The 22,108-nt window shown below is 41.4% G+C and overlaps 1 protein-coding gene across 1 annotated transcript in view; it reads left to right on the forward strand.

The window, feature by feature from the left end:
* The window catches only part of Cntnap2 (contactin associated protein 2), a 1,597,185-nt gene that overhangs the window by 1,025,300 nt on the left and 549,777 nt on the right, over window positions 1–22,108 (forward strand). The window contains exon 13 of the mRNA XM_048340407.1: window positions 20,014–20,214. Coding sequence (XP_048196364.1) covers window positions 20,014–20,214 — 201 coding nt within the window. The remainder of the gene's footprint in view (window positions 1–20,013; window positions 20,215–22,108) is intronic.

A 22,108-nucleotide genomic window follows, 5' to 3' on the forward strand; every position in this document is an offset into this window, starting at 1 on the left:
TGGAAATAATATACTCCGCGCTAGCACACGATCAACTCAAGAGTCCTCTTCGTCTTGCTTTCGGTAACGACTCACAACCTTTCCCAATTACACCAGCACTTAATCATCTGCATGCGCCGCCCTCTCCCTGAATGATTCCTATGATGCTTTTCCCTGCCTACCTCGTAACCCTCTCAGAAGTTCTGGTCACTGGTGATAGAAGAGAGAGGCTTGTAAGGGTGCCGAGAGATGGGCAGGGACCACTGCCAGGGTCTCACAGGGGCCTATGGCCTCAGACCCCGTGAAGACTCTCTGTGACTCTCTGAAAGCTGGCCTTTCCCAGGACCTGTACTAGGATTTCTTTGCTATTCTTTCTTTCCAGTGTTTCCCTCTAGTCACCTCATTCATTTCCAAGGCAGCAAATGCTCAGGGGGTCCAGGAGTCCCACGCGTTTGTGTCAAATGGTCTTGTAGCATCAGCCTTTAAGTGTCTCTCTAGTGTGTCAACTAGCATTCATTAAAGATGGAACTTGCCATTCCTCCACTAGTACAGTAGCTTCTTCCATTTCCTGTTAACTCATTTGTTTACATCCGAAAGCATCATCCTACTGTACCCATCTCTTTTTTCTGTGTCTCCCTCTCCTCTCCCTCTGCTTATGCTTCTCCTTCCCTTTCTCCTTTCTCTCCGTGGACTCTCATTGGCTGTCCTATTCGACTCACCAGTATTTCGATTTTCATCTCATAGACTATTTCTATTCTATTTCTACTGGTCAAATATATGTCCAACCCATCCAGCAGCTCCTTTCTATTCTATTTCTACTGGTCAAAAATATGTCCAACCCATCCAGCCGCTCCAGTGACGAGACCACGCTATTTGCAGCCTGATTGCAGCCGCCCTCACCCCCTGCCAGGGTGGCCCCCCACAGGGCCATCGAAGTCCCCTTCTGACAACCACCTGTGGCTCACCTGCTTGAGCCCTTCCCAAGATTTCCCAGCGCAGCCTGTGCTCACGCCTCTCCTCACACCCTCCTCACACTCCTCGGGGGCTCGCGTGCTGGGCAGAGCACGCCTTGCTAACTAACCTCAGCCTGGGCCCCTCTCCAACACCAGCAGATCTTTGGAAAGCCACCCAGCTTTCCTCCACAGAGTGCCTTGGCTCCCTCTGCGACCTTTGTCTGACCTTCCCCGCTGGCTCACCTGAACCCCTGTGCTTCCACGAGTGGCCCGGCCTCCATCCCTTCCTTCACTCCTCAGGTCTGCTATCAGTGGCTCCGAGCCACCCACCTCTGGTCTTACAGGTGACGGCTTAGTATTATGGTCTGTTCATTTCCCAAGAGCCACTGAATCTTTGCCAAACTCCTTCTTTTTCACCTCTATTGTATTTGGTGTAAATCAGGTCTATTTTATTTCACCATCAACAAGCCAATTACTTAGGGTCCATCGTATGCATGGCATGTTCATTGATTGAGTGGATGAATAATGAATGAACTTACAGCGACGTTGTAAGTTAGACAGGAAAGGCCTCGAGCTCGTCTGAGAAACGCTTTTCCACGTGTTCAAACGTTCCCACCTCCCAGTCCCTTTGCCCCTGGGACTCATGCAATGCATTTCCTCACATGCAGCCGAGGGTCTTGTGAGCAGAAGCGGGAAATGTGATTCACAGACTTTCCCTCCATCAGGGGTGCAGAAAGGTTTATCCTGGGGACCTACTCAGATCACCCTTTCCTCTGCTTAGGTCTGTGCAAGGCTCAGTCAGGTAGCCCCCTTGTAGTTCCCGTGGTGGGAAGTTGTCCAGGAATTAGGGCTTGGAGTTGGGCATTGCCAGCAGACATGGGTCAAGGAAAACTCCATAGCTGCTAGCTTGTCTCCAGTGACTGGGGGGACAAGGGGACCACTTGGATTGGGAGGTGGGAAAGGGGAGTTGTGGGTTGGGGAATGGGCCAGGGGAGTTCTACAATCACTAACCATACTCAACAGAGCCAACCACTGCTGATTCTTCTGCACTAAGAAGGGGCCCCCGACAAGGACCACTGCACACAGATCACACTCTGTGCTTTGTGGTCCCAGGTGAAGCTCTCCCAGACACCTGGCGCAGTGGCTGTCAACACCCACACACGACACTGCAAGGTCATCAGGGAACTGGCTATGTCTTTCCTGGGTTGATCGCCATTTGCACTAAGATTAGCTGTGATTATGTAAAAGATGATGTTACATGAAGTCTACACACAGAACAACAGATCCAATATCTTACCACAAGTGGGTGACTTCAGTCAATAGAAATGTGTTCTCTTTGAGGCCACTGTGATGCCCATGTCGCGAGAAGACCCCCAAGAAGACCACCGAGAACCAGAAGTTCTGAAATGCAAAAGCAAGGCTTTATTCAGGCGAGCTGCAACTCGGGCCTTGTCCTACCCACCAGAGGTTAGGAGGGAGCCCTGAGCTGAGATTTCACAGAGCTTATAAAGGCAAAAACCCAAAGTTACAGCAATCAGGTGTTCAAGCAAGATTAGGATACAGGTACAAATCTGATTGGCTCAGGGCTCCAGGTATTCCGGGGCGGTTAGAGTTAAGCATTCCCAGGCAGTTAGAGTTAAGCAGGGAGTTTCCTGACCAGCTGGGCCCTAATAAGCTTGTCCTGCTAGCCGGGATAATTGGTGGCCTGGGTTACTCATAGTTTAAACAGACAACAAAATGGGGGCTGCCTGAAAATGGGGTTTACTTTACCTCTTCAGCCACAAGTCTGAAATCTATGTGTCCATCAGACCATGCACTTTCTTTTTCTTTGTGCCAGTATTGGGGCTTGAACTCAGGGCCTCATTTTGCTCAGTGGCTTTTTTTTTTTTGCTCAAGGCTGGAACTCTACCACTGGAGGCACACCTCAACTTCCAGCTCTTTGCTGGTTTTCTGGAGATAAGAGTCTCAAGGGCTTTTCTCCCTGGACTGGCTTTGAACCTTGATCCTCCAATCTCAGGCTCCCGAGGAGGTAAGATTACAGGTGTGAGTTCTCAGAAGGTGTGGAAGGGAGGGTTGTGCCCACCTTCTCCAGCTTCTGGTGGTGACATCTGCTGGCATGCACCTGCACCACTTTGATCTTCATGAAGGGCTCTATCAGAGTGTCATTGACCAGGTATTCTTCCTACAAGATCATCAGTCATTAGATTAGGCTTCACCTTTACCCTTTGGCCTTATCTTGAATACCTCTGCAAAGAGGCTGTTTCCAAATACATCACACACACACACACACACACACACACACACACACACACACACACAGATTCCTGATCAACATGACTTTTGGAATACGATTACGAAGCACGGTATAGACATCACTGGGACTCAGGTTTCCAATATCAACATATTTATGCTTTCTTATAGTTGAAGACAAGTTAATACTCCTAATAATGGATGAAATAAATAACTGAATTTGAGAATGTATGTAATTCATATTTCCAATGTTAGTGTACTCGTATTTTATTTTATTTGAAAAAAATAGCATGTGATGTAATGGATAGCAATAAATAGCTAAATTTGATCATTTAAGTAACCTGCATAGGAAACAGCAGATGTTTGTAAAAAAAAAAAAATACTTCCATACCTAGATCAGGCTTTTCTCCTCATGGAGGAAGGGAGAAGAAAGAGACCTTGCCTGGCCGGGCTGGGCCCTCCTGTCTGAGAACGTGGTCCTTCCCTCCTGTGTCTTGCTGTTTCATTCTAGGAAGCTTAAATCTTCCCTCAGCGCATAGCTCCCTCCTTCCATCGTTCTGTTGCTTTGCTTGTTGCTTTTGTCAAGAGGTTTGCACACACGTTTCTTATGGCAGGAAAGATATCAAATCTTTTTTGATTTTGTGGGTCTCCAGGTCTGCATCACAACATTTGGACTTAGTGGACAGAGGTAAACCACACCCAACTCACCTTTAGTTCTGGGCACTGGCTGGGATTTTTCCCATGGCTTTCATGTGATATCATTCTTCCTTTGATTTCCCCCCTCCCCCCGCCCCCATCTATTAAAACATTAAAAGCCTTCATCGCTTGAGGCCTGTGCCAAGAAGAGAAGCCAGATTTTCCTACTTCTTGCCAAGTCCTGTGCCTCCTCTCTCGCTGGTCTACCTGACTTTGGCTCCGGGCAGGTTTAGCACAGAACCCAGTGCCAAGCCTATTCTCCTCATTACCCTTCCTCTCCACTGACTGCTCTTCCCTGTCCTTTCCTTCCTCGCCTTTTCCACTTCCACTGGCTACTGTAATCTTAAAATGAATAACCTCTGCCTCTAAACACATTGATCATTTATAATTTCCTTGTTGTAAAACAGGGTCCATGGGGTAGCACAGCTTTATTTAGAAGCAAATAACCAGGATTAAGCTCCCCGAATAAATTAATTGTATATTGTAATAATCTCCTGGTTGCTATTAGAAATGTAGATTTGTTCTATAAGTAGAACAGCATATGAAGTCCTAGATCTCATCAATACCAGCTAGTATAGCTTTCACAGATAAACCTGATCCATTGTTATGTCTCTCTCTATGGCCACTATGGAATTATTATACATTACAATCAAGATATCAGCACACACATTTTAGTCATAATGCATCTCTTGAAGGTGATTCTCGTGTGTGTGAGTGTGTGTGTGTGTGTATGTGTGTGTACACAGTTTCGCTTCTTTCTGGAGGTTAATTGGACCTGAGTCCTATGAACGTTCCCTCCTGTGCTAGCTTTGAACCTCCATCCTCAGATATCAGCTTCCTTCATAGCCAAGATTACATGAATGAGTCACCAGTGATCAGCTATAGATGATTCTTCTTTAAACGATGTCTACAATCCCATTTTCATATCTAAAACCATTTAAATATCATTCATCTGGCCTATATTTATGTTCCCCCAATTGTCTTGTACACAGTTTATTTGATTAGTATCCAAATACTCATTGATTTAAATTTGTAGTTTTTCTCTCTCTTTCTCTCTGTTTTTCCAATTATATTTGCAATTTATTTGTGAAAGACACCAGGTCTTTTTCTGGTTTTTCTCAATAGTCTTCTTAACTGGTCCCTTTTCTAGTGCAATGATAGAGAGGTCTGATCAGATTCATGTTGAATTTTTTTAGATAACAATATTTCATCACTGAGGAATTTGTAGAGTGACTCACACAGTTTCAGCTTGTCTCGTGTGTGATTAGCAGCCTTTGTTGACCATGAGTGGAAGTGCTCAGTTCTAAGGGACTAAGAAAAATTGTAGGACAGGTGGAAGTGTTTCTGGGTGTAGTCAGGGTTTGTTGGGTTTAGAGGTGCCTTAATATTTTGTAAGTCAGAGAGAGAGAGAGAGACACCACTAATATATTTGTATTTCTGTTATGATTAAACTATATATAACACCTGCTTTAGCCCTCTGACTATGTTCAGTCTGTTGTCTTAAAGTTATTTAGGGCTATTATCCTCACTAAGGAACAAATCTGTCTGGCCATCTTTCTAATGCCACTCACCATAGGGAGTGCACCAGTGAATAGAAATTGAGTTAATGGAGAAAATTAGATATGTAGATGAGTTGATCATTTGGGAATTTTTTCCCCCAAAGTGAGAGATGTCATCTGAGGCACTAAGAAATCTTTATTTTGAGCCAAACACCAGTTTCTCCTGCCTATCATTCTAACTACTCAGGAGACAGTGATCTGAAGGATCAAAATTTGAGGCCAGACAGGGCAGAAAAGTTCACTAAACTCTATCTAAAAAATAACCAGAAAAACATAGAGCTGGAGGCATGGTTCAAGTGGTAGAGCATCAGCCTAGCAATTATGAGGTCCTGATTCAACCCCCAGTAGTGATCTTTTTCTGCAGAAAAAGATTTCATATGCTTCAACTTCCAGTTAGCAAGAGGGGGTTGGGGGAGAGGTGGACCAGCACTGACCTCTCAGGAAAGGCAATCTTAGGAGTCTCTGTCCTGTCCTTACCTTACAGCAAATTCAGCTGTTGTTTTCATTTGTGATTATTTTCCCTGCTACATTAAAGCTTTCTTCAGATACAAACAGAAATCAAAATACCTCGAGTTATCTAGCTATTAACTGAAAATTAAATTGTTCCTCACCATCAATTAAAGATCTATAAACTACAGTACTTGAGCTGAGTACCTTTGGCTTACAACCACAATCCCAGCTGAGGTTGTAGATCTCAGGAGGCTGAAGTCGGAGCATCACGGTTCAAAGCCAACCCAAGCAGGAAAGCCTGTGAGACTCTTATTTCCAGTTAACCACCAAGAAGCTGAACATGGAGCTGTGGCTCAAGTGGTGGGGAGATAGCCTTGAACAAAAAAGCTCAGGGACAGTGCCCAGGCCCTAAGTTCAAGTCCCAGGATGGACATAAATATAACTAGCTAGCTAAATAAATAAATAAAACTATGGTACTAGCAAAGTCTTAAGTTTTAATATAGTAAGGATTTGGTAGGGGTTATATATGTGCTTATGATTTGTATGCTGAATCCTGATACTTGAATTATTCTGACAGTTAGGTGACAAATGAATATTTACTTTCTTAGCTCACTATGTAATTATTTCTTACAAGCTCTTTGACAGAATGGGACGTGCTTTATTGGTCTCCATGTACCTAGGACCTAGAACAGCATTTGGAATAAAGCAGGGCTGTTCAGTAAATGAAATCTCGTGTACCAGGGGCCTGCTCCAGGTAATGGAGGAGTACTCCCTTGACAACAGGATAATCATCACCTCACTGCTCACCCCGGAAGATAACATAATGTCTTAAAGAGATACTATGCCTCAGACATGCATTATGCTGTTCTTTCAGAATTCTTCCTGAGCGGAATAGCTTGTTAACTCTGTACATCCACTACCACATCTTATAGGATTCTGTAACCTCAGATACTTGAAATAACTACACATACTTCCAGTTATTATCCAATTATTACCCAAATCTAAGCATTTTCATCGTCTCACCAGTAAAGCTTTTTTCGGTATTTTTTCTTTCTTTCTGTTTTTGTTTTAACTTACTATTTTAGAGCTTCCTGATGGGAAATTATAACTCTATGAACTGTTTTTTACATGAGTATTTCATACATATCATTGATGATAGAGGGGGAAGTTTGTTGTTGGAAGTGAGTTAAAGGATTTATTTATATTATTTTTGTGTTATCTGTAAGTAATTGTACAGGGCTTTTGAATTCAACCTGTCAGTTTGTGAGTACGGTGTGTCTGGATCAATATCAGCCTTTTCATCCCTCTCATTTATATTCTTATCACACTAGTCACTGAATTCTTCAGACTAATAGGAACTACTCTAGGTACTGGATATTCATCAGGAAACTCAGCCTACAACACAAAACAAAGCAAAAAAGAAAAGTGGACCTCAGAATTTGGGCGGGAGGCAAATAATACAAACTAAGCACCCCAAGTAAGCATTTCTATACTACATTACATTGATTAGATACTTTGTGAGTGAGGTGGGCTCCTTTTAAAAGGAAAACAAAGAAGGTAAGGTGCATAGTGGGTTACAGGTATCAATAGTTCAGGTGGATTGTGGGGCCTCCATGCAAGCACGTCCGAAGTCAGGAAAATACAAAGTGAAGAGAGAGGACTGGGGACTGGGGCCTTCCAGGCAGAAGAGGCCTGTCTAGACAGAGGCACTGACCATAAATACCCAGCATATTTGATGCACAGCTAGGACTCAGTGTGGTATTGATACTTCAGTAGGATTTTGTTGTTGTTGTTTTTCACTTAGCCATGTATATGAAATTTCTTCTTGCAATATTTTTTTAAATAATAAGGTAAGGAATAATCATTAGTGGATCCAAGATGACATTTCTTTTTTCTTCTTTGGTGTTGGTAACTGGAGTTTGAACTCAGGGCCTGGGCACTGTCTCTTAGATTTTTCACTCAAAGCTGGCACTGTACAGTTGAACCACAGCTCCACTTCCAACATTTTGCTGGCTAATTGGAGACAAGAGTCTTGTAGACTTTCCTGCCTGGCTGGCTTCCAGCACGGATCCTCCGATTGCAGCCTCCTGAGTAGCTAAGATTACAGGCAGGAGTCACCCAGCCCAGATGACAAATCTGTAGTCTCTGAGTTTGCATTGGAATCTAAATACTGTTATAAGCAACAAGACCCAGAGTAGCACCCTTTGTTCTACAGTACAAAAAGGCCCTTGTGATCACACAGATAAACTCTTGATTTTTACCAAAGGAACCCAAAGCACATCCTGAAACAGGAAAGGGAAGATTCACTTGTCTAAGTATTAAGATAAATGCAGTCACTAACTCTAGCTGGATTGTAAAAGAATTTTAAAAGCTCTGCAATGGAACAAAACCTTAACAAGTACTCACATATATCCTTTCATTTTCCTCTCCAGAAAATATCTAATGTCATCCTAGAAAAGTAAAAGATACCAATAAACTTCAAACTGTTCTTCAGGTACATGAGAAGAATCTGCCTCTGTTTCTACCCATCCACAGCACCTGTGTTGTTCTCCATCTTTCAGCTGAAACTGGGAGCTTAGAAAACAATAACAACAACAAAGTCAGTGTGTGTCCCCCTGTGCAACACCCTCTGCACTTGGAGCTCATTTCCTCAAGGCTTCCTGCAGAGTCCCATCTGCTCTCCATACCTTATCTCTCCACATGTGATCAAAGCTGCTTAGGGCCCCCTGAGCAAAGCCCAGCTGGGTCACCCAAGGCCTTGAACCCGCTAGAGCCTGTGGGCTACAGAGTACTCGAGTCCAGACCTACAGTGATGCTACCTCCAGAGGAGCAAAAAATAAATAAAGCTGTGACCGCACATTTCTAGTCATTTAAATCATTTCAGCAGGATCATAATTATTGGGAAAGCTCAGCAAAAAAAAAATCATAATAAACCTGTAAGTTTACTTTAAGATGGAATTTTCTTCCTGAGAGACAAATGGAAGCTTTCAAGTAAATCTTGTTACAGATGACTAAACACCTGAATTATAATGGACTATTATCTAGAGCCTTTCTACCTGAATATCTTATAAATAGTTCAGTAGAATCTAATTCCTTAAACAACTAGTAGTGATAACTAAGAAATTGTCTGATGGATTATTCAGTCAAGATTTCACAACATAGGGCATTTCAAATGACAGATACTTGCTAATTAATTTGGGGAATTTGTGTGTTGATATAAACTTTATCTGAAATAAGATACATCTTATTTTCATTAATATGAAATATTTCTAGTTTGTGTAAAACGCCAAAGTTTCAGAATTATCACAGCCATTATAAAACAAAATTCTATCCCCTTTCCTATTCTAAACCTTTCTCCATCCTTAAGATATCTTAGTGATATTTTGTGTTCTTAAACATTTTTACTACTCAAAGTGACTGTCTTACTGGTGTTTACCGCTCAATTTCTCAATTTTGGAGTTAACATGCATTGATAAAAATGCTTCTAGTTGATTCATTCTTCAACCATTTCATAATATTCAGTGGTATGGCCATTTTATTCTCCACTCTTTTGGATGACCTTTTCAGTTGTTTTTACCTACTATAGCAAATGATAATTATATTTTCTTTTTATTGATATATTTTTTATTATCTTTAAGTAGTTGTACAAAGGAGTTGCCACTTTAAAAAGTGGTTTATAAATACAATGTGTCTTAATCAATGTTACCTCTTTCAATATTCTCTTCCATCCTCCTTTTACTCTTACTCTTTGTAATTTTGTGGGATATGTGTTACTATAGGAAATTCTCAATAACTAATTATTGCCAATTTTTTCAAAGCAGTTGCTAGACTCACGGTGTGGGCAGTTTTCGTTTTTATTTTTCTGGCCAGTGTTCATTACATAAAGTGATAGTTCATGTGTATTCGCTTACTATCATTTCTGAATCATTTTCCCCTTTGTCCTTGGCAAAATACCTTACATAGATGGATGCTAGTCTTTGTTATATCACTGTCTTACTGATATCCCTCTACTCTATGGCTTAACTTTCACTTGGCTTAAGGTATCTTGATAGAAATGGATTAATTTTAACAAATTCATAGACACACATTTTTCCATTAAAATATTCTCATTTGTGCCTTGTTGATAATAATAGAAATGTTAGGCCTATTTCTATATGGAAAGCTCTCCTTTCCCTTAGGCTTTTAATCCATTTGGAATAGACTTTTGTGCAGGGCTAAAGACAAGGATTAATTTTCATTTATTTCAGTATGAATAAACAATTCCTCATAGATATATAATCACAGCTAATTTTAGAAAGTTTCTATTTATGCACAGATATTTCCCCAAAGTTTTTTTTTTGTTTTTTTTTTGTTTTTTTTTTGTTTTTTTTTTTTGGCCAGTCCTGGGCCTTGGACTCAGGGCCTGAACACTGTCCCTGGCTTCCTTTTGCTCAAGGCTAGCACTCTGCCACTTGAGCCACAGCGCCACTTCTGGCCGTTTTCTGTATATGTGGTGCTGGGGAATTGAACCCAGGGCCTCATGTATACGAGGCAAGCTCTCTTGCCACTAGGCCATATCCCCAGCCCCTCCCCAAAGTTTTTAAAGTTTCATTATTTGAATTGTATCTGCCTATACTAACCCAGATTATTCATGACTTGTGATAGGGAAATTCTGCATGCATTGTTCTTCTTATAGATTGCACTGGAGAGCTGGATGTAGCTCAATCACAGAGCCCTACTCTAGCATGTGCAAGATCCTAGGCACAGTGATAGCTTGGTTATTCTTGTCTCTTCATTAATTTCTTAATCACTGGCTAAATTTCATTTGAATGCACACATCAATTTTGTGATTTTGGTTAAAAATGCCATTATGATAGTGATTCTTCCAATCCATGAATCGAGAATGATTTTTCCTTTGTGTAATTCATCCTTAACTTCATGAAATAAAATGTTAAGTATGTCTTCACGAAACTCTTTTATATCTTTTGTGAAGTTGTAATATATAACACCATGAATTATACTTTGAATTTATTATACAGTTTTATCATTTGCTATTGGAAATATAATTGAGCTTTATGTACTTTTCTTAAATTGAACAAACTTTATCAAGTTAAAGATTTCTTTTCTAAATAATATTGAAAATGCATTTACTATTTTTCCCATATCCAGCTTTTAAGATTTATAATTTTCTGGTATACTTTTCTTATTTTCATAAGTGGGGCTCCAGAATATTGTTGACTAGAATTATTTTCTGGTGAAAGAAAAATAAATCTTTTTTTCATGGACTAATTATGTATATACTTATATATTTATAAGTACTTATACCTACATAATTATAAGTACACTTGTTATTAAATGTATTTATTACTAAAAACAATTTCAGTCTCAATTGCTGAGTTTGATTTCTTTTTTTTTTTTTTTTTTTTTCTTTTTGCCAGTCCTGGGCCTTGGACTCAGGGCCTGAGCACCATCCCTGGCTTCTTCCCACTCAAGGCTAGCACTCGCCCCCTCTGGCCGTTTTCCATATATGTGGTGCTGGGGAATTGAACCGAGAGCTTCATGTGTAGGAGGCAAGCACTCTTGCCACTAGGCCATATTCCCAGCCCTGAGTTTGATTTCTTATTCAAAAATTTTATTCTCAGTTTGTTGAGGATTTTTTAATATAATACATGCATTGAGGAGTTGTAAATTGTTCCTACGTAGTAGATTCTCTTCTATTATTTTTTCTTTTTCTCTAATTCATGTTCTTAATGTAACCTTAGAGAATAAATTAAATTAGTTTTTTACATTAAACAATTGTTGCAGTGTCAATACAAACCAAATCTATGTAGCTGAAGTTTCTAAAATTGAGAATAATGCCAGATGCTGGTGGCCCATGCTTGTAAACCCAGCTACTAAAAAGGCTGAGCTATAAGGATTGGGGTTCAAAGCCAGGCCAGGCAGAGAGGTCCATAAGACTTCTAGACAAAGGCTGAAAGTGCAAGTGTGATACTGGTAGAGTGGCAGCCTTGAGTGATAAAGCTAAGCCAAGAGCAGGAGGCCCTGAGTTCAAACCCCAGCACCAGCATCAAAAGAAGAAATAATTAAATAGGATAGTAAAATAGGATATGTTTTTCTATGACAGGATAATTATAACACGTCATAATTTGCTGGTTAAATTTTATGTTCTATAAACCATAGATCCAGGGCTGGGAATATGACCTAGTGGTAACGTGCTTGCCTAGCATACATGAAGCCCTGGGTTTGATTCCTCAGCACCACATATACAGAAGAAGAAAAAAAAGCCAGACGTGGCACTGTGGCTCAAGTGGTAGAGACAGTGCTCAGGCACTGAGTTCAAGCCCCAGGACTGGAAAAAAAAAAAAGAACCATAAATCCAATTGCTTTGTAAAACTATCATTGACCGTATAGTTGAATATGTAATGTGTATAATATATATATGTATGTATATATTATATATAACCTATATATAAAGGTATATGTAAATATACATACATACATATAAAGTACAGACAGGTACATCCATCTTTAGTAGATCATCAACACACATGAGCTCTTAATTATTGTCATTTTCTAAAATAAAAATCACAACCAGACTCTAACCTTGCTTCTGTTCCCAGTCTCTTGAAACTACCTTATCACATGGCTTCCTCTGACTTTATTCTCAGTTTATTTGCTTGCCAGCCTCCTTATTAGCTCCTTCTGCTCTATCATAATTTTTCCCATATTAGTAAGTGAATCCCTTAACTTCTTTTTCTCTAAAATCTTCAAAATAATCCTTATCTTATTTTCCCTGATACTTCTTATCCATAGCAATATTAAGTCGCTAGGATCCTATAACTGCCGAGGACACAGAGAGATCTCCACAGTGTGTGTGGTATGTTCCCTAGTGCTGGGAATGTATTGTTACACTAGCTGTATTTCCAGCAATTTACAACATATTGCTGGCAATATACAATGGTGGCAATGTTTACCTGTGTGATTGTGGAGACGTGGAAAGATCGGTTCTCAGCCATTTTCCTAACCCAGGAAGCCAAACTCAGCATTTGAAAAGCACGTGTGGATGAAAATGGAACTCAGAAATTTAGGATTGGGCACACACAGTATTTTTTGTTCCTTTCATGCCACAAAAATCTAAAAATACTCACTATGTGAACATATAACTATGGTAGGGAAAAGATTCTGAACTTTTTGAAGTGGAAAAAAAATCTGGATGGTATCACCATTCCTCTCTTGGACATGCTGGGTACCAGACAGTTGCTACTACCTACTTCCCTCCGGGTTTAATGGATCTAGGGGGGCTGCCGCAATATGCAATATACTAACATTAGAAAATAATTTGCAATGTGCATCCACAGTAATTGTCTTATGCCATCTAATTAAGGCTTACAAATTCTCTCCTATACATGCTCATAGTTACCATAGAAATTGTCAAAACATGAAATGAATTTTAAAAGATAAGTTTCTTTATAAATATCTCTCTATATATTTATGTGGGTATAATACACATATGTATATGTAGTGTATATATGTGTATATATATATACCTTTTTCAAACATTTTTCATACCTTTCTGAAGTACAACTTTAATGAAGTAAGCAAGTAACCTGATAAGCGAGTTAGGACAAACTTCTCTTCGGCTCAAACTCTTCCAACACCCAGAGCCTCCCTTCTGTCTTTGAGCTTAAGCCACATCCCCTTCTAGTGACTTCTAAGACTCTACTGGTCATACCCTACTCACATCTTTTCATTGCTGGTCTTGATTCCTCTCCTCCTCCCTCTCTTTCTTGCTGACTTCTTTGTTATATCTGAATTGTGTCAGAAATAGGAATGTTCCAAAATTAAAACATTTGCATTTGAAATTTCTTTCTAGAATAATCTGCCCAGATATTCACAGGGCTTTTATTTATCTTACTTATGCAAATGTCACCTTCCAGGTAAAGTCTCCCAAGGTTTCTGATGTATTAAAAAGGTAATCTTTATACCTACAACCTGCCATTCCCTTCCTTGATTTAGATTTTCCCCTTGCCACTATGAATTGCAAGCTAGCTAACTAGTTAAATAACTATATGTGCACATGTACCCATAGGTGCATTTGTGTATATGTTACTTCTCTGTATTTGTTTTCTCACTGGAATGCCAGAATGTAAGCTCTAAAAATGTATAATCCTTCTGTACTATCTACTGCTCCAATCCCTACCTGTCTGAAAGCAGCTACTCAGTAGTAGTGAATGGATGTCTTTGCAATGTAACAAAACAATGCAAAAGAGACATACACTGGGGTATGGTCCTGAAATGTGCAGAGTAGAATAAGAATTTAGGGTCCTCAAATGTGGAATGGATGGAATAAGAATTCAGGGCCAAGAAATCACTAAAACAAAACCGGAGCATCAGCCTTCACAGATGGATACATGGTTTTAAAGTTATTAACACTGTGTCATACGGAGACCATAAACTGCTGGCCCTTTTCTTGTCCCCCATGGCTTAAGTGAATGCCAGGGGCTTGGTTTGGATCTCCAGTGCCTTTCAAAGGCCTGGGTGTTGACGCCTTGGTCCCGTCCACACTAGTGGGCAGCAGTGGAGAGCAGATCAGTAGGGGTGAGGAAATCCATGGAAGGAAGCCAAGAGACACCAGTCAGCTCTTCTTGTCCCCATAGGCCCAAAGCAATGACACTAATTGATCATGGCCTGAGAGCTCCAAAGCTGTAAGCAAACAAACAAACAAACAAAAATAAACCTTTCCCCTGCATGAACTGAAGGTCTCGAGTATTTGTGACTGTAACACAAAGCTGACAAACACACTAGTAAAATAGTATTCTGTGCATATTGGCAAAAGTCTTATGACCTAACAAAGAAATGGTTAAGTTAAAATGCTGATCTAGCGTGAGTTATAAAAAGAAGGTTCTGTGTGCTGCTAGAAAACATGGCTCTAGGTACTAACTTGTGAAAGGAAAAGTCTAGGAAGCAGTGTCAGATATCTGAGAATCCTATGCCAGAGGCATAGTTTAATTAATAGATCTTTAATTATATGAAAGAAATCCAAGGGCTGGCATATAAATGGCAATCAGTTAGTTATTGGAGTTACCTCAGAAAGTGACAGAATCACTGTAATAGTTCGTCAGCTCCTGTGTGGTTTGGAAGGAGCTAAAGGAAAGCTCAGTAATTTTCCCATGAAATGCTCTCCCGTAGGGGGCGCCATAACCAATCAGATCACCGTGTCCCAGAAAAGCAAACCAGAGTTTTCCAAGAAAATTCCCAATGTAAGGATGCCAGTCACGAGGCAAGCACTCCTGATTTGGAAAAAATTATATTAAGTGAAGTGAGCCAGACCCAAAGAAACATGGACTCTATGGTCTCCCTTATTGGGTATAATTAGTACAGGTATAGGCAAGTCACAGCAGAGGATCCCAAGAACCCAATAGCTATACCCTTATGATCACATAAGGTGATGCTAAGTGAAATGAACTCCATGTTATGGAAACGATTGTTATATCACAGTTGTAACTACTTTCAACGTGCCATGTGTATCTGTAGCTTCTATTATTGATGATGTTCTTGTATCACCTTCCTGTGGTTGTACCTACACTATCTCTGTAATCTTATCTGAGTATATTGGAAACCATGTATACTGGTATTAGAACTAGGAAATTGAAAGGGAATACTGAAATTGAGAGACACAGGGTAAAAAAAGACAAACAACTACAAAAGCAATACTTGCAATACTGTTTGGAGTAAGTGAACTGAACACCTCAGGGGGGGAAAGGGAAAGGGGGAGGAGGGAGGTGGGTATGAGGGACAAGGTAACAAACAGTACAAGAAATGTATCCAATGCCTAACGTATGAAACTGTAACCTCTCTGTACATCAGTTTGATAATAAAAATTTGAAAAAAAAAAAAAAAAGGATGCCAGTCACACAGCCAGAGGAGTTTGGAGGGCAGAAGGAAATGTGAGACAGAGTTAAGAAGGTGCCGGTGCAAGGGCGATAGCTGTTCTGAGGAGGTGGCTTTGAACCAGTCTTTTACCACAGGGCATTTTTGAATCATAACATCTGAAACTATTCACCCAGGCTGTGAAAAGTCAGGACAGCTAATACCCTGGATCTTGGTGTCCAGCATTGTGGGGCACACCTGGAAGTCAACTAGCTGGCCCTGCCTGTTTCTCAGTCTTGGGGCCACGTGTGGCTAAGATGGCGGCGTCTAACAACAACACGCAGCTGCGACAAGTGTCTGGTTATAACCCGGAGGTGGTTCTTGTGGGTTGTGATGCCCCCGGCTCTTCCGCCCTTACACCCTCCCCTTCCTGCCGATCTTAGACCTGATTGGCTCCTGGGCCTTATATTATTGGCACGTACTTCCCCAATAAACGAGATCTTGCGCTGACTTGATCCCAGGCCATCTGATTGTCCTCTAGTGAGGCAGGGCTGGGTGGGAGTGGTCTGCCGACCCTTTCCTTTCTTGGCTCTTCTGGTTGGGGTGTGCCTTCCCCCATTTCTCCTTCAGGTCGGGGGAGTGCAGGGGGGCTAAAAAACCCCAAACACAGCATGAGAAGGAGTCAGTCAAGACTTGAACATAGTCAGTGTGGCTGAGGAAGCAGATTTGCATGGTAGGATACCATGGACAGTTGACACTTTTGGGTCCTCCTCGGCCATCTTCTAAATATAAATCCAAGTGTTCAATTTAAATCTCAGAAGAATTATGGGTAGCAGATAAAGGTATGTGTTGTGGCTCAGAGTCCTGGGTACAGGTGGGACCTTTTTGGTCTTTAGTATTAGCTTGGTTCTCCCAGATTGTGGAGAAGTCACAACCGTCGTTACTGGAGGGGAGCGCTCTGGCTTCCATGAGGTGATTTCTTTGGCTCTAGGGTAGTTATCCTCCTTTGGGGGTGATCTGTCCTGCAAGGCTTTGTGTTTCCGGCCTTGGTCATGAAGATGCTCTTGGTCAATCTTGTCTTCCTGGGAACCCACAGTGACAACAAAATGGAGGTGGAGATGTCAGGCAAAAACAGCTTCAGAATACTTTCAAGAGAGAAAACATGAGAAGAACAGCATGAGCTTTGGTATTTATTTGGTATTACTTATTGGGATTGCCTGTGAGCCAGCGATTCCCTCTCCTATGTGGGAAGTCTTAATTATAGCAATGTCTCTCAAAGCCATTGAGATCTCACTGTGTGTGGCTCCCTTCGCCCTTTCCCCATCTTTCATGCTAGCTTCTGCCCACCTGCCTCCCTACCCGCCTACCCGCCTGCCCACCTGCCTGCGTTCTGTGCGGGGTTCGTGAAGGTGACAGGGTGGTAGGCAGGCAAGGGCCCTGGTGACAATGCAGCCAGAGGCAATGGCAGCTTTGATCAGAGCAGCCACCGTGGGGTTGAGAGAATCAGTGCTCCGTGTCTGACCACAGTAGTCCTCCCTTTTTTTGCGGTTTTGCTTTCCACAAGCTTCAGTTATCAACAGATAACTGAGATCCAAAAGTGGACAATGGGAAGTTCTGCAAGGAAACAATTCCTATGTTTTCAATCACCTGCTGTTCTGAGTAGTGAGATGAAATCGTGGGCCCCGCTGTTCTGTCCTTCTGGGGGAGCAATCCTCATGTCCAGGGCACCCACATGTGTTGCCACACGCTGGTTGCTTACTGGCTGTAGTAGTATTGGAGCAGCTGTGCTCAAGGAACTCCTCTTTGGCTGAGCAGTAGACCCCGAGCACACAAATGGTGATTCCAGACATGTTTACTTAGTACTCTTCTTGTTCTGTTTGATTATTGTCATTGTTAACCTCTTTGCCTAATTTATAAATGAGCTTTCTCAAAACGATGCAGGAATAGGATACTAGACAGCATGCATCAGATGGGTTGTGCACCTTCAGTAGTTTTGGACATCCAGTCGGTTTTCAGAACCTCTGGATGAGGAGAACAGTAAAGCCATGGAACCTAGAAGAGACAAGAAACAGAAAACCCAGGGAACCTAGAAGAGATGAAATTCCCTGGCAGCTTGGGCAAGGAGGGCACAAACAGGAGAGGAGTTATCGATGTCTCCTAGATTTTTGTTCTGGGCATCTGGAAGAATGGAGTCCTTTACTGAAATGAAGGAGACAGTATTCAGAAAATGTCTAAAATTAAAACTCTCCTCTCTCTCTCTTTCTCTCTCTCTCTCTCTCTCTCTCTCTCTCTCTCTCTCTCTCTCACACACACACACACACACACACACACACACAGTCAAACATACATGCTTACTTCCTCCTATACTCTCCTCTTCTTTGACAACCTATCCGTTGGAAAACTACATTGGTCTGTAGAGTTGTGCTTGGCATTCATGGTATAGATTATCTCCTCTGAGTATCAGGTAACAGCCCCACCCTGTATTTCCTGGCAATCAGCAGTTAGGTCTCTGAGTGGCCAAAGCCATGCTTGATTTTTGGTAGCCCTACTTTACATGGACCATCAGCGGGTGGCTCCCAGCAGAGGCATTTGGACTCTACTTTCTCCTTGGTGTCAGTGGCATATGTTCATCATTACTTAGACCCCACTAACTTACAAGGTATGAACTGGTGAGAGGCTATTAGTCTTCTGTTAGCTAAAATATTTCTAAAAGGGGAATTCTTAACTACACTTGCAAGAAAAGCTCTACTAAATGTTTGATTACCTGCACTTACCAATATTAAAATTGAAAGTGTTACCCAATATCTTCCACATTTTTGTATTTGCAATGAGGTTTATTTTCTTTTCCTTTGCAAATAAATGGTTTATCTTAGTGTAACAGGATAAGGTGGAAATAGGGGGTATGGGAAAATATAGGAAAGTCATTCTCTTCTCCATGTAGGAAGTAGAAGGGAGCTCCAGATTTCCCCCTTTAAAAAAATGTATAAAGGGCTGGGGATATAGCCTAGTGGCAAGAGTGCCTGCCTCGGATACACGAGGCCCTAGGTTCGATTCCCCAGCACCACATATATAGAAAACGGCCAGAAGTGGCGCTGTGGCTCAAATGGCAGAGTGCTAGCCTTGAGCGGAAAGAAGCCAGGGACAGTGCTCAGGCCCTGAGTCCAAGGCCCAGGACTGGCCAAAAAAAAAAAAAAATGTATAAAAGTTTATGTAGCAAATGTGTGGATTAAACTTATGTGATGTGTTTCCAGCAATTGTTGGAAAATCTTACTGATGTCCACAACTGTCCCTTCTTTCTCATGAGGTTGTGGAACGATCAGCAATGACGCACATATCCCTGGCTCCTCGTGAGTCACATACTTCTCTAGGCCTGGAGTTGATCACTTGTTTAGGGATCCTAGCTTTCTTCTTATAGGAAATGGTGTTTGATAATGAATATTTAGTATTTGGCAGTAAACCTATTGAATCTTCATTAATGGATTAATTAATTTTTTTGCCCATCCTGGGGCTTGAACTCAGGGCTCGAGTACTGTCCCTGAGCTTCTTTTTGCTCAAGGCTAGCACTCTACCACTTGAGCCACAGTGTCACTTCTTGCTTTTATTATTTTTTTTCTGTACATGTGGTGCTGAGGAATTGAACCCGGGGCTTCAAGCATGCTAGGCAAGCACTCTGTCACTAAGCCACATTCCCAGCCATTGAGTCTTAATTTTATCTTATAACTTCTACATTTCTCACAACAAGGTAAGACCACTCTTGATGCATTCCACATTTATAGAGCATTTCAATACCAGATGCAGTGTCTCATTTTGCTTGAAAGGTTAGTGTGAGAAGAGTATTAGTGAACGGGGATGAAGATGCGCGTTCTGACTAGAACACACGGCAGGTAGGAAGCTCTCGGTGGCCTAGGGGACCCCAGTCCACTGAGGAAGAAGCAGCCACTATTTTAGCAGAAGCTGACTGGTGGCTTACGAGGTCTAGATGAAGTCATAACATCATGGGCCTCACCTTTAATACCAAGACACCAGCCAGATACACAAGCTCATTTTTTTTTTGTTTATTCCGAGAGGTATCTTTCATTTATTTTTCATTAAGTACCGCCTCTCTACTTTGTTCTTATACGCAAATCACAAGCCTGAGGAAACAGGAATGCTCTGAAGCTTGTTCTCCTGAACTCTTCTATGTCAGTGCAGTGAGAATAGCCGGTGAGCGCACAGCGCATCTGCAGAAGTGTTTGCATACTAATGGGCCACTGTCCTGCTCGTTTTTCTCCCCACAGAGGACAAAGTGTGGACCATCGTGTCTCACGACTTGCAGATGCAGACGACAGTGGTGGGCTACAACCCAGAAAAGTACTCAGTGACACAGCTCCTGTACAGTGCCTCCATGGACCAGATTGGGGCTATCACCAGCAGCGCTGAATACTGCGAACAGTACGTCTCCTACTTCTGCAAGATGTCCAGGTTGTTGAACACACCAGGTAGGCTGAGCATGCAATGTTACTTTTAATTACGATCACAGCTGGTGTTTGGAATTGCCTAAACAATCCAATAGGTGGAGTTTATTATCTTGCAGTCTAGTCTTTAATGTGCAGACAGCTGTAAATAAGTAAGGTATAATCGCTTGGCTGGTGTTCTGGAAAACAAAGTAAAGAATATGTGGTTGTTTTTGTTGTGTATGTTGTTGTTTTGTTTTGTTTTGTTTTTTAAAGAAACTCCGTTATTTTAATTTCATAGGAGTTTCAAGTTCATGTGCCTGTATGTGTATGTGAATGTGTCTCCTCCTTTATGACCAGTAGCTGCTCTGGGTAGTTTGTCAGAGCTCCTTGAGACCTTGCGAGTCATCCCCTTTGAGTTCTGCAGGTAGGTACCTTTAATGTGAAGACGAAAGAGTTCTGAAGGCTTCTGCCAGTAAACAGCCTACAGAACACTGATGGAATTTAGACGCCTTTGTTGTCTAAAGTCACTTAATAGTATCTGTTTTATTGAAGAAGTCTAGCCTGAATTTTCTTCATGATATCCTACTTTTAGTAATGCTTGTGTGTGTGTGTGTGTGTGTGTGTGGTGTGTGTATGGTTTTGCACATGCATATGTGTGCACATGACTCTCTTGGGGCATAGAGTATATAGAATGATATACTAGTAATTACTTTACCACAAGAAAGCCCCATGTGTTCTGGAAGTCTTGGATTTTATATCCAATATGTGATCAGAAAACTATGTACCCTGTTCTACAACAGCACATATGATAAATAACCATGAGTTATGACTCAAGGGCGTATGATTGTGATTTGCACTCTTGATATTTTTAGATATGTGGCTTGGGAAGAGTTAAATAAACTCTTAATTTATCTTAACTGATAAATAAAAATGTGCATGTTTATGTGTCACTTGTTTGGACCACGTAGACTTCATGAGATGGATACATGCTGATTAGTATATGCCTCGCTTGCCTTTCTATGGAGAGAATACTTAAAGTCCTCTCAGCAATTTCTATGCTGCACAGTTATCAATGGCTATGATATCCATGTTGTAACATGGTCTCCAATAGTTAAGACTCCGTTTCTTGTGTCTTTCTTATTTATTTATTTATTTATTTATTTACTTATTTACTTATTTATCTACCTATCTATCTATTTATTTAGGCAAACTGCAATCCGAATGCCTGCTTTAGGAGGACTGTGGGAATTTAATGTGGTAATACATTATGCCCTTATAGAGCTTGACACATTTAAGGACACAAGTAGTAAATGAGATATTGATTTTTAAAAAAAATAAGCCATGTTGAAAGGGACACTGTGTGATGCTTGGTCCATGGGCTTTCTAATGGCCACACCAGTGGTTGGGAGTGGCTTACTGTGGGAAGTGAGACACAAAATAGTATATAATACCATGAGGTCGTGAGTGATTCTCACCCTCAAAGCCCTGTGCTCTATTTACAATGAGTCCTATGAACTCTAAGAAAAGAAAGCTTGTAAAACTTGGAATGTGTTGGTTGAGAAAATTAGAGGTTGTCTTATTTGGAGGAAGAGATGACTGTGGTTAGCAGCTTGAGGTAATGTGTCATGAAAGACGCAGAAGGGCAGTTCCAGGCTGGTGTCAGATAATGAGAAATTATGTGGAAGGCAGGATAGATAACGGAAATGAGCCTTTGGGTCCTGGTGAGAAGTCCCAGGTTGGAGCGGGTGAGACCGCGTAGGCTGGGAAGCATCTCAGCACTCTTCTGGGAGCCCAGGCCTCATCCTGAGGCCAGTGCTTCTCACACTGTAACACTTTAGTGACTAGTCTATCAGGATTAAGAAGACATCAGTGGCTGGGCCCCGTGCTCAGGATTTGGGTTAGGATTGTGAGTCTGAGGAAGACTCTGAATTGTGTT

Source organism: Perognathus longimembris, chromosome 2 (genome assembly GCF_023159225.1).
Source record: "Perognathus longimembris pacificus isolate PPM17 chromosome 2, ASM2315922v1, whole genome shotgun sequence".
Classification (NCBI taxonomy): Eukaryota; Metazoa; Chordata; class Mammalia; order Rodentia; family Heteromyidae; genus Perognathus; species Perognathus longimembris.